At 35.3% G+C, this 12837-nt stretch overlaps 1 protein-coding gene across 1 annotated transcript in view; it reads left to right on the forward strand.

Annotated features, from left to right (window-relative positions):
* The window catches only part of LOC144956721 (fucolectin-4-like), a 16886-nt gene continuing 4049 nt past the window's right edge, over window positions 1–12837 (forward strand). The window contains exons 1-2 of the mRNA XM_078887398.1: window positions 1–93; window positions 8701–8829. Of these exons, the coding sequence (XP_078743524.1) occupies window positions 8709–8829 (121 nt within the window). The 5' untranslated portion in view covers window positions 1–93; window positions 8701–8708. The remainder of the gene's footprint in view (window positions 94–8700; window positions 8830–12837) is intronic.

Below are 12837 nucleotides of genomic sequence, written 5' to 3' on the forward strand. Positions count from 1 at the left end.
CGCCGAAGCAGGACTTTTATGTAGAAGCTTAATATTCTGACACAAAATAGATAGAAGAGTTATAATCTGAACTAGTTATACTGTTTAGACACGGTAAGAAACGATTAATGAGTTTGTAGTCTTAGAGGCAGACACTAAGTGTCTTTGATTTGACTAATTACAGTGGGGCTTTCTAAAGCAAAATATTACCTTAACGCTCTCCTTACTAGCTATATGAAAATCGTCACATTCGTTACGAAACAACCAACATTTTTCTTATTCAAATTTCTTTTGTACATCATAAAATTTAAAGGAAATGTGCAGTGTGTTGTACAGCATATTGTGCTAAAGAAATTAGATATGTATCGCTAGAACTTACTGCTATTGTGTTTGAGTGATGAAAAATATATTTTATGTTAGTTGGGTGTGAAGTTTTGTGGAAAATGTTGAAAATGGCTGGTAAGGAGAACGGTTAACTCTTTCTCATGACTTAATGTTTTTTTTTCTTTTGTGATGAATCTCATTAAGAAATTTTGACAAGAGCCTTACAGGTTCTAAAAGTAGAATAAATGGATATACTAGTAACACTGAGTAATATTACTAGTAATATTGAGTGCTAATCACAGGAACGGGCATTCAAACACTCAGAAGACAGAGACCTTAACACCTTGAAGTACGTATATATATACGATGAATGAGATTAGTTTTGCATAGATAATATGCCTAAGTATGATCAACAAGCATGTGGTGAAACATTATTTACATTGCACCGACTTGACCTTTTGTTTGTATTTACGAGTTTGTGTATTTATAATGTTCATGCATCAATTTAATCATTTAACTATTATATATTTATATTTGCAAAAACAACACGCTACTTAAACCCTTTTCTGGCACCTATCATACACACTTGTTCAGATCATATCTTCATTAAACGCCTTTTGATTTATGGAACCCTTTATGATTTTGATATGATATGCTATGATATGATATGGTATGGTATGCTATGATATGATATTATATGATATGGTATGGTATGATATGATATGCTATGGTATGATATGATATGATATGGTATGATATGATATTATATGATATGGTATGGTATGACATGATATGATATGCTATGATATGATATGGTATGGTATGATATGATATTATATGATATGATATGGTATGGTATGATATGATATGCTATGGTATGATATGATATGATATGATATGGTATGATATGATATGGTATGATATGATATGGTATGGTATGATATGATATGATATTATATGATATGGTATGGTATGATATGATATGCTATGGTATGATATGATATGATATGGTATGATATGATATTATATGATATGGTATGGTATGACATGATATGATATGCTATGATATGATATGTAGGTATGATAGAAAGATATGATATGTAGTATGATATGATATGGTATGGTATGATATATATGATATGCTAGGGTATGATATGATATGATATGATATGATATGATATGATATGAGTATGATTATGATATATGATATGATATGGTATGGTATGATTGATATCTAGGTATGATATGATATATATGTATGATATATATGATATGATAGATATGTATGGTATGGTATGATATGATATAATGGATATGGTATGTATGATATGATATGATATTAATGTATGATATGATTATATGATATGATATGATATGGTATTGTGTGACATGATATGATATGCTATGATATGATATGGTATGGTATGATATGATATGATATGATATGATATGATATGATATGATATGGTATGGTATGGTATGATATGATATGGTATTATATGATATGATATGATATGATATGATATGATATGATATGATATGCTATAGTATGATATGATATGATATGATATGATATGATATGATATGCTATGATATGATATGGTATGGTATGATATGATATTATATGATATGATATGGTATGGTATGATATGATATGCTATGGTATGATATGATATGATATGATATGATATGGTATGATGTGATATGATATGATATGATATGATATGATATGATATGCTATAGTATGATATGATATGATATGATATGATATGATATGATATGATATGATATGCTATGATATGATATGGTATGGTATGATATGATATTATATGATATGATATGGTATGGTATGATATGATATGCTATGGTATGATATGATATGATATGATATGATATGGTATGATGTGATATGATATGATATGATATGATATGATATAATATGATATGATATGAATAAGATTTTTGAATTGTGGACTTACACAAGAATGAACTCAACTCAAAGTGAAAAGCAATTGCTTTTGACATATGGAGATCATAACATTGGACCAATCAGACGATCAAACAAATGTAAAAAAAACACTCTTGAAGAAATTAAAATGAAGAAAATATGGAATGGAGGGGAAAAACTGGACAGACAAAATCAAGTAATTGACTAGGGATGAACTAACCCCCCCCCCCCCAAAAAAAAAAAGCGAAATGTTGAAAGTTATGGTTGTCAACCGTACGAGTAAAAGAAAATTAAAAAAAAACACAACCTTTTTTGATGTAAGGCCAATGTCATGTGAACTACTACAACAATACTAGTCCTTTCCAAGTCGTGCGCACGGAATATCGGAAATTCCTCCAAAGTTACGAAATATGATGCCGTGATTTTTTACACGCAGGCATATATTTTAAGTGACATTACGAATTTAGAATACCGATAATGATAGACCAAACATTTTTCTCACAATGCACAATTCCTCTGATCTTTTCATCGGTTGCAATAAAATATGACTCAATCTTTAAAATATTTACAGAAAGGTGTGATGATTCTCTTTCCCATGGAGAAAATATTGACAACAAAGTTGCATTCAGTGGAGTAGCTTAACAAATTATTATTATTTTTAAAAAATCGTATATCAATAGATATCATTTAAGTAGTACTTAACAGTGTTGAAAAATGCGCACAGCGTTTATAGATATATTTCTAATTCCAGGACATGTAACATATTGGACGACACAAGTAGCCCGTGAGGTACTTATACATTTTTTAAAGAAAATAATATTGATGCAAAAAAGAAACAAGGGTGGTGAGGGGGGGGGGGTCCTCCGAAATTTTACCACCTTCTTCGATAGACAAGGAGAAATGCCTTTCACAAAGACATAATCCCCGTCCAACTGTTGAGCAATACAACTCTTAATGGTCGCCTGGTCAACCATCGTGCAATATACACGTTTGCCATTCTTGAATTATGTTTACTGGGGAGTGGGGGGGGGGGGGGCTTTGAATGTGATAATGAGAAATGTGACTGAATTTAAACTTCTTTGTCACCAGATTCCGTGTATTTATTTTGGACAGTATAACCTTTTAATGCAACCGCAGTTTTCAAATAGAAGAGGTGCATAATCAAAATGACATAATTATTAATTTGTCTTCTTAACTCTGAGTTCCTGGTTATGGGCAATTTATCAATACTATTGCTATTCACCTCATGCAATGAAAATGAAATCCGCGCTTCGCCTCACCTTACTGGAGAAATAGTTGAAAATCTTCATCATTGTGAAAATTTGCATGCTTAATCAATATTGTTATCAGATTCTTTATGAATGTAGAAATCTTAATAGACAGCTACATCTCTGACTTTCAACTATTAAAATGTAACAATTGTTTTTGACAAGAGTGTACAAAGTGTACAATTTGCTGTGTTATTTTGAACTCAGGGTGGCAATCTCGTGAAAAGTAAACCCCTGGTCAAGCCTGTGGGGAGTTCAGTGATCGTAATCCCAATATAATTCACTGTGTATAATACTGTTATTGTAAACCATCCATTTGTTCACCCATCCCAGACCCTTCGTTTGTTATATATCGTAAAGAAGAAAAATCCCAAAGTATGGTACTGTAACCGGTGAAATGAAATCGGCTTATTACTAATACTTCTTCTCCTCCTCCTCCTCCTCCTCCTGCTCTTCCTACTACTACTACTACTACTACTACTACTACTACTACTACTACTACTACTACTACTACTACTACTACTACTACTACTATATACTACTACTACTACTACTACTACTACTACTACTACTACTACTACTACTACTTCTACTACTACTACTACTACTACTACTACTACTACTACTACTACTACTACTACTTCTACTACTACTACTACTATTACTACTACTACAACTAGTACTACTACTATTATTACTACTATAACTACTACAACTATTACTAATACTGCTAATAATACTCCCTCTTCTTCTTCTACAACAACAACAACAACTACTACTTTTACTACTACTACTCTACTACTACTACTACTACTACTACTACTACTACTACTACTACTACTACTACTACTACTACTACTACTACTACTACTACTACTACTACTACTTCTAATACTTCTACTACAACCTACTACTACTACTACTACTACTACTACTACTACTACTACTACTACTACTACTACTACTACTACTACTACCACTACTATTATTATCATTTCAGCTACTACTGTTACTACTACTACTACTACTACTACTACTACTACTACTACTACTACTACTACTACTACTACTACTACTATACTACTACTACTTCTACTACTACTACTACTACTACTACTACTACTACTACTACTACTACTACTATTACTATTACTACTACGACTATTATTATTACTACTAGTACTACTCCTTCTTACTCTTCTTCTTCTTTTTCTTCCTCTTCTTCTTCTTCTACAACAACAGCAACAACCACTACTACTACTACTACTACTACTACTACTACTACTACTACTACCACTACTACTACTACTACTCCTACTACTACTACTACTACTACTACTACTACTACTACTACTACTACTAATATTATCACCACCATCATTACTATTACTACTACTACTACTACTACTACTACTAGGATGCCGACTTAAAGATAAATCAAAAATTTCAAAATCTATCAAAGAGGCATCAAAAATAATAAACCATCCTCTTGATGGAGTAGAAAGAATTCATGGAAAAGCAATAGAAAGGAAAGCATTCTCAATTACCAACAATAAAAAACATATTTTATACCATGAATTTAGTCTTTTACCATCTGGGAGAAGGTTTTGTCAGATTAAATGTAGAACTAACAAGTATAAATCAACGTTCGTTCCATCAGCAATAAAAATTTTGAATATTTCATATGGTACAGAAAAACCAAGGATTGATTCGTTGACTGATTAACTGATTAATTTATTTAATGTAAGATTAACTGACCAATTGATAATGATGATAATTTTTGGTGTCGAATTGCCACAATCGTAACAAATTGAAAACGAAATGAATATGTTTATGTTGTGTATATCGCACGTGTGAAAGAAAGAAAGAGAGAGAGAGAGAGAGAGAGAGAGAGAGAGAGAGAGAGAGAGAGAGAGAGAGAGAGAGAGAGAGAGAGAATAAGTAGGAGTGAAATATCTGTTCAATCTTAGTTATCGTTTAACATTATAACAAGTGTAACTAAATGACAAATTGCCATATTTATGGACAATAAAGATCTATTATTATTATTATTATTATTATTACTATACTACTACTACTACTACTACTACTACTACAACTACTACTACTACTACTACTACTACTACTACTACTACTACTATTATTTAGGTCTTCCACGGGATCTACTCCAGTGTATATTGAATCACGAAGAAAAAGTTGTAGTCCGATTTACGTGGGAAAGAGAGAGGAGATAGCATAATCAATAACCCCATGTCTATGGAAAAACACATTTTGAAAAACTTAGTCGTTTTCTCATTGCTTCTCTGTCGTTAGGACTAGAAGGAAGCTAATACTAATGTAATGGCAGTTGTATAACTTAAGTTATGGAAACACGTTACTCCTCCTCCTTCTTCTTCTATAATTACTACTGGTACTACTACTACTACTACTACTACTACTACTACTACTACTACTACTACTACTACTACTACTACTACTACTACTACTACTACTACTACTACTACTACTACTACTACTACTACTACTACTACTACTACTACTACTACTACTACTACTACTGTCACAAGACAATTCCATGTCATATTGGGAGAAAACAAAAGCAAAACACGCAAAATTGAAAATGGGGTACCACAAGGTTCAGTTTTGGCACCAACTTTCTTCAATGTGTATATCTCCGACATGTCAAACTGCGAAGCAATCAAACTTGGATACCCTGATAACTGGGCCTTAGCCTATCAAACGAAAAACTGGAAAGAGATTGAAGAAGTTCTAAGCAAAGACACCATCCGCCTGAAACAATATTTTGATAGATGATACCTAAAAATGAATACCACTAAATCATTATCCACAAACTTCCACTTGAATAATCGAGAGGCAACAAAAGAACTAAAGATCACAGTCATTAACTCAATACTACCCCCAGACCCCAATCCTAAATACCTTGGCATTACATTGGACAGACAACTAAATTATCGAAAACATTATGAAGGAACCGCAAATAAAATCGCAAAAAGAAACAGCCTGGTGAGAAAACTCGCACCTACCATCTGGGGGGGGGGGGGGGTCACTACAGGTGCTGAGAGCGTCTGCTTTGGCACTGTGCTATACTTGACTTACTGACTTAGATGCCTTTCGCGTCTCGACCGAAAGATCGGGTCGCCTTGGCTGTTTCCAGTATTTCCTGTGTGAGGTGTCTCCAATATTGCCGGTCCTCTGCTAGGGTTCTCAGATTTTCAAGGTCCCCTGCCGTTATGAGACTAATGCTTTGTCCAAGTGTTGTGAGGTTTTTGTTTAGGATCACAGGGAGTGTTGTGATCGGTCTTCCTCTGAAAAGGTTCCCGTGTTTTTGGAAGTATCCCGACATGGCTTGGTTAGCTGGTATGTTTTTGTCCCTGCGTAGTATGTGACCGAAAAGTTGCCATCGTTGTTGTAAAATGTCAAGGGAAATTGGTCTTTCTTTTGTGATCTTATAGAGTGATTCATTTGAGATCTTTTTTGGGTATTTGATGTCCAGTACCCTTCTTAGCTGTGTGCGATGGAAGGCATCCAGATGTTCTTCTTCGGATTTTGTCAACGCCCAAGTGCCGCAGTTATACAGAAGTACCGGTTTTACAAGAGCACGGTACAGTTTCAGTTTGGTTTTTCTCTTTATTTTGTCACCTCTAATCCATACATTGGTGAGTTTACTGAGTGCGGCGTTTGATAGCTGTTTTCTTCTTTGTACATCCTCGGTGTCTCCAATTAGTGAGCCGACTTTCTTTGTTCTTTTCCATTCCTCTTTGTTCCTCGATATTGTTGTAAATTCGGTTTTATTGACATATGGCTGACACCTGTTGACATTGAGCTTCGGCTCAGTGGATAGTCTTATGTTTCCATTTATTCACTGTGTGGAATCTTTAATTTTTACCTGTGCTATAGTGTGGGAGAATACTGTGCCCCAGTTTGGATGAGGAGCCCACATGTAAATCGCAGTGACATCCGATTAAGAGAATCAATGAGAATTATAACAGGATGTCTCAAGTCAACTCCATCGCAGTGGCTCCCAACACTGAGCGGCATTGCACCACCAAGTTTAAGAAGACAAGTTGCTAATCAAAGGATGCATGCAAGAATTGACGAAGCCACAGACAACACTCCCATAAACGACTACTACTACTACTACTACTACTACTACTACTACTACTACTACTACTACTACTACTACTACTACTACTACTACTACTACAACTACTACTACTACTACTACTACTACTACTACTACTTACTACTACTACTACTCACTTACTACTACTACTACTACTACTACTACTACTGCTACTACTACTACTACTACTACTACTACTACTACTACTACTACTACTACTACTACTATTATTATTATTACTACTACCTTGGAAAGCGCTTTCAGAACGTTTAGTGTATATTGCGCTATATAAAAGCTCAAGTGTGTTCTGTTGTTTTCTTTTTTTTTACTGGAGGTCGTGTTTTATTTGGAATACACTTTCCTACTGATTGAACCACGATTGAAATGCATTGCGGTTAATCGTGAAGAGAAACTAAACTTAGAAAAATCTTAGCCTGTTTTATTAATCAGAATAAATCAGAACATCATTTTATTGTCGAATGCAAGTGGGCGTGGAATTTGTTGTTTAAAAAATCCTTTTCGTCCAAAATTCTATTGTGATGAAGATACTTGACAGATTTACGAGCCAAATTAAAAGTGCTGTTTAATAAACGTTTATATGTCATTTGAATCATCGGTCTAGTTGAGATCTATAGCCTAATCTTTACAAATTAATAGAGCGATTCTACAAGGACCATATAAAATGCATGATTGGTCGGGAGGATAATAAGTTAAATTTAAAAATTAAGATTTTGAAACTTAGTTCAGTTTAATTCCCCCCCCCCCCTAAAACGACGAGGACCTCCTCCTCCTCCTCCTTATCACCATCCTCCTCCTCCTCCTACTCCTCCTCCTCCTCCTATTCCTTCTCCTAAAATCATCATCATCATCATCATCATCATCATCATCATCATCATCATCATCTTCATTATCATCATCATCATCATCATCATCATCATCATCATCATCATCATCATCATCATCATCATCATCTTCATCTTCAACATCATCATTGCCATGAAAATCTCATCAGCCCTTACTATTCTAACATTCTACAGTTGTCAAGATGATTGTTGCCAAAGCAGTGCTTTTAGTTCTTGTGTTCTTTTCTGTGGACTCTGCCTTGACCACACTTGTAAACGTAGCATTGAGAAAGCCGACAAAACAGGTGAACCAATGGAATGAAAGTAAGTATTTGTATGCGCTGTACTATTTGTTTTGTACCCATTGATTGAACTTGAGTTTTAGGCCCAACTCTTAAGATTTAAGTCATAACGAGTGCATATTTGTTGAGGAGAGTAAAATGTAATAAACGACAATGAATATAACATGATAAAGAAAAGAAGAAAAAAACTTCAAAGCCTCTCTTCAGCATATTTACAAATTTAATAAAGACAGTAATACATAATAAAAACGAGATAACCGGAAGATAAATTCTTTGCACCACTGGCTGCTGTCCTCAAGAGAACGGAGCTTGACCACTCAAGAAATTGGTTTAAAGTAATTTTTCAAGAATACTTTTGGCAATGGAAGGGTTTAAAAATAAATCTAATTCATCACAAATTGGACCGATGCCCAAACGGAATTTAAAAGTAAAAATGACAATAAATGAAATCTTAGTTTTTAACAGTTTAAGAAGTCGTAGTACATATTAACTTTATCACTTTTATATCATTGGCATACTAGTGCTTAGGCCACTGGGACCCCCCCCCCCTTCTCCCCCCCCCTATGGGAGTTTATGCCACTATGTTTTTCAAATAATAGAACTTATTGGCCATACAAATTCCACTGTTACCGTAAAAATAAGTGTCATTTAAGAGAGTTATGGCCCTTTGAAAAAAGTGAGTTGTGTCCCCTTGCAAAAAAGAGACAACATTTCTTTCAAAGGCTCTGGAGACTACAATATTAATTCAAATATATGCAAATTAGGTATCAAACTTAGGGAAATTGAATATACTATCAAACTATGTGCACAAGCTTTCAATTTGTAAATATTATATAGATTCACAGAAAGTTGAAACAATTTATCAGTAATCTCATGAAGTGTCATATCTAAACTTATGGGCTATTTCAGTGTTTTACACAAAAATTATTTTAAATATGGCCAAAAAACAGCATGTTCATTAAAAATATAGCACTGAAGAAAGCTATGGCCCAAGCCTCAACAACAACCTTCATATTTCTACGTCACAGGAAAAACTAAAAGTGTACGCAACCCTTAAATTTTTCTCCACTTTGTGGGATGCCAAATTCATCATAATTTTCATTCTTTTTAAACATGGTATTGATGTCCAGTTGTCACATTTAAAAGTAAGTTGAAGGTGTGGTAAAAACAATAGATATATCATGAAAAAAGACTAATTTGTTCACAACACAAGTGAAGCATCATTACCGAAGACTTTTGAACGAAATCGCATTGTTATATTATGAAGAATAATTGATACTCTAAAGGGATTCTTGATTCAAGATGCAGTAGGTACATAAAAACAATATCCTTGTGTGTTTTGCAAACATGCTTTACTCCTTAACAGTTTGCACTGCTCACCAATTTATTACATATCCTCATCATCAGTAGCAAAATCCTCTTCGTCCTCTAAGTGTCGTCAAGGAAATCACTGTCAAAGCTATCACTACCATCCTCGGCATATGTATCTTCATCAGTACTGGTGCAGCTTTCTTCATACACAATTTCCTGCAACTCATCTGGAATGAAAGCATCTTTGAACCACTGTACTTCCAATTCATTTGCAGAATTTCTCTGCCAACCGTTATCCTCTGGTTTTGGAATGCTAGGATTCTGGCACACTGCATTCCTCCAAATGAGAGTTTGAAAGTTGGCTCTTGATATGTGCAGTGACAATACTTGACTACAAGGAGGCATCTGACACAGATCAATTCCACCACTGCATGAGATGGTACCTTTCTTTCCTTTGAAACGCTGGCGAATTATGTCATACCTCACTTTGTTGACACTTGTGCATGAGGTTTTGCCATACAGCTTGCACACAAATGACTCTAACATGAGACAGTCATTACTCGAAACAGCTGCTGATGTTCCAAATCTGGAGAACAGAATTCTAAGATCTTCCTCCTTCTGAAGAAATTTTAGAGCTTTCAGCTTTCCTTGCCCAGCAAAGCAACTTGTTGTGTCACAGCCTGTGAATGCATGGACACCAAGTAATGCATCACACATCTGTTTAGACAAAGTCTTTGCTATCTGAGAGACATTGATTTGTCGCCTGTTGTTGCCACAGCCAGTATCAAAAATCAGCGTCTTTCCAATTGTCTCTGAGAATGAAAGGAGAAGTAAGAAGACATCCGTGTCTGGTGATCTGACAACAATTGTTTCACAGTTTGGTTGGCGGGAAGCATATTGACAGTGCAGTATAATTCGTGTGTCTGCCTCTTCCTGTGATGAGTAGAGATCTAGACAAGGTACAGCTGTGGTAAATTCATTCGTGTCACTGTAAAGTAAGGTGCATCTCTCTTCACAGACAAAGAAGATTTCCCTGTTTCTCAGTTTCTTTGCATATTCGTTACTTTCCCATTCCTTGAGGAGAAACCTGATAAGGGATCTTTTGTTATCAACGCAGCTGAGAAATGATTTCCAACGTCTGGGCACTGTTGTTGCAGATCCTCTTAACAAGTATGCATTATCTTCAGAAGATCCTCTCCTCAATCTCTCACAACCTTTGATTGAATCTTCTATGTAAGTATCAGTCACAAAGTGTACACAAGCTGCTTGTGGTAAGGAGGAAAATGTAAGTTTGGCTACTTCACCAAATGTATTTGGGATTGCTGACAGAGTTTGTAACAGTGCACTGCCATCAACAATGTTTTTTTTTTTTTTTGCATAATCCTCGAACATTAATGAATTGTCAGGCGTGAGCTTGTGCAACAGAGTTGCTTTGCTGGTCTTCAGAGGTAAACCATCTGATGAAGCCAGCGACCATGGAGTAGGTGTTAGAGGATATTGAAGAACTTTTTGAAGATCAACACTGTGCTCTTGGGACAAAACAAGAAGCTGGCCAAATAAATTTCTTTGTGCCTTGATTTTGACCACGTTCATGTCTTTTTTCACTGTTACCACTTTCCTCAATGATGCAAATGTCTTGGTCTTGTTCCTTTCTAATGGCTTGTAAAATTCTACAGTCTTTTCCTTCAGTCTGTTTTCAACAAAACTTTCAAACAATCTTTTTCCTGTTCTTTCCACGGCTAGCAGGTCATCAGCAACATCCTCTTGCACTTTCATTCCTGAAGCTAGACTGACCAGACCATCTTCAACTTCAAAGGGATTGATAAATGCTGAAAATGCCTAGAGGATCTTTTGCACTCGCTTTTCACTCTTTTTTCTGCAAGGCTCAATTCTTTGTGGGTGTCAATATCCATACAGTTGTTGTTGCTGATCATTCTTTGGGTTGCTGATACATATTCTGCTCGATTGTGTCTTGTTACACTCCAACGGTAATAGCTTGGAAGACTCTTGCTGAACCCAACAATACCTCCTTTTGTCTTTGCATGTTTGTTTATTGTTTGTTCAATGGTCATATCAACTGCTATTCTTCCAGCAGGCGTCCTTGATCTGGAGACACTAAATCCATTATCTTGTAACATTTCTTCTGCCCCTGGGTGGGAATGAATCAGGTTGGCTAGTGACACAAAATATACACTGAGATAATTGGCATAATTGTGGTGATTCATGGTAAAAAGCAGTGGGCACAGTTCTTTTAAACAAGATATATGAAGAAGAAAGTTGTTTGTCTTTGTAGCTCGCAGAAACTGGAGGAGAAGCCAAACTCTGTCCATGTATTGGATCCAGTATTGTGCAGTTTATCCGTACTTTCCTGAGCGGACACTCTCTTTGAAGGCTTCATACTGGGAAAATAACTCCGCATACACAGTTGACTGGAGAATTTCATTAGCTGTATGGCTTGAAATTCCTTCGGTGAATTCCTTTATGTAAGACATGAGGTCTTTACTGAGTTTTGAATCCGTGTCCTGCTCAAATTTTGCAAGCAGAAGCCTCTCTAGAGCTCCAAAACAGACACATGCACTCGTATAGCCCTGTTGTAGTTCTTTCCACTCATAACCCTATCCATAGAACCATGTGCACATAGCCCTGCTTCAGTCACAATTTCTTCAAAACCAGATCCACTTTGGAGCTTTCCCAGGGCACCAAGATATGACATTATGGT

Source organism: Berghia stephanieae, chromosome 11, assembly GCF_034508935.2.
Source record: "Berghia stephanieae isolate SIO BIC M18660-M18661 chromosome 11, UCSD_Bste_1.3, whole genome shotgun sequence".
In the NCBI taxonomy this organism is placed as follows: Eukaryota; Metazoa; Mollusca; class Gastropoda; order Nudibranchia; family Aeolidiidae; genus Berghia; species Berghia stephanieae.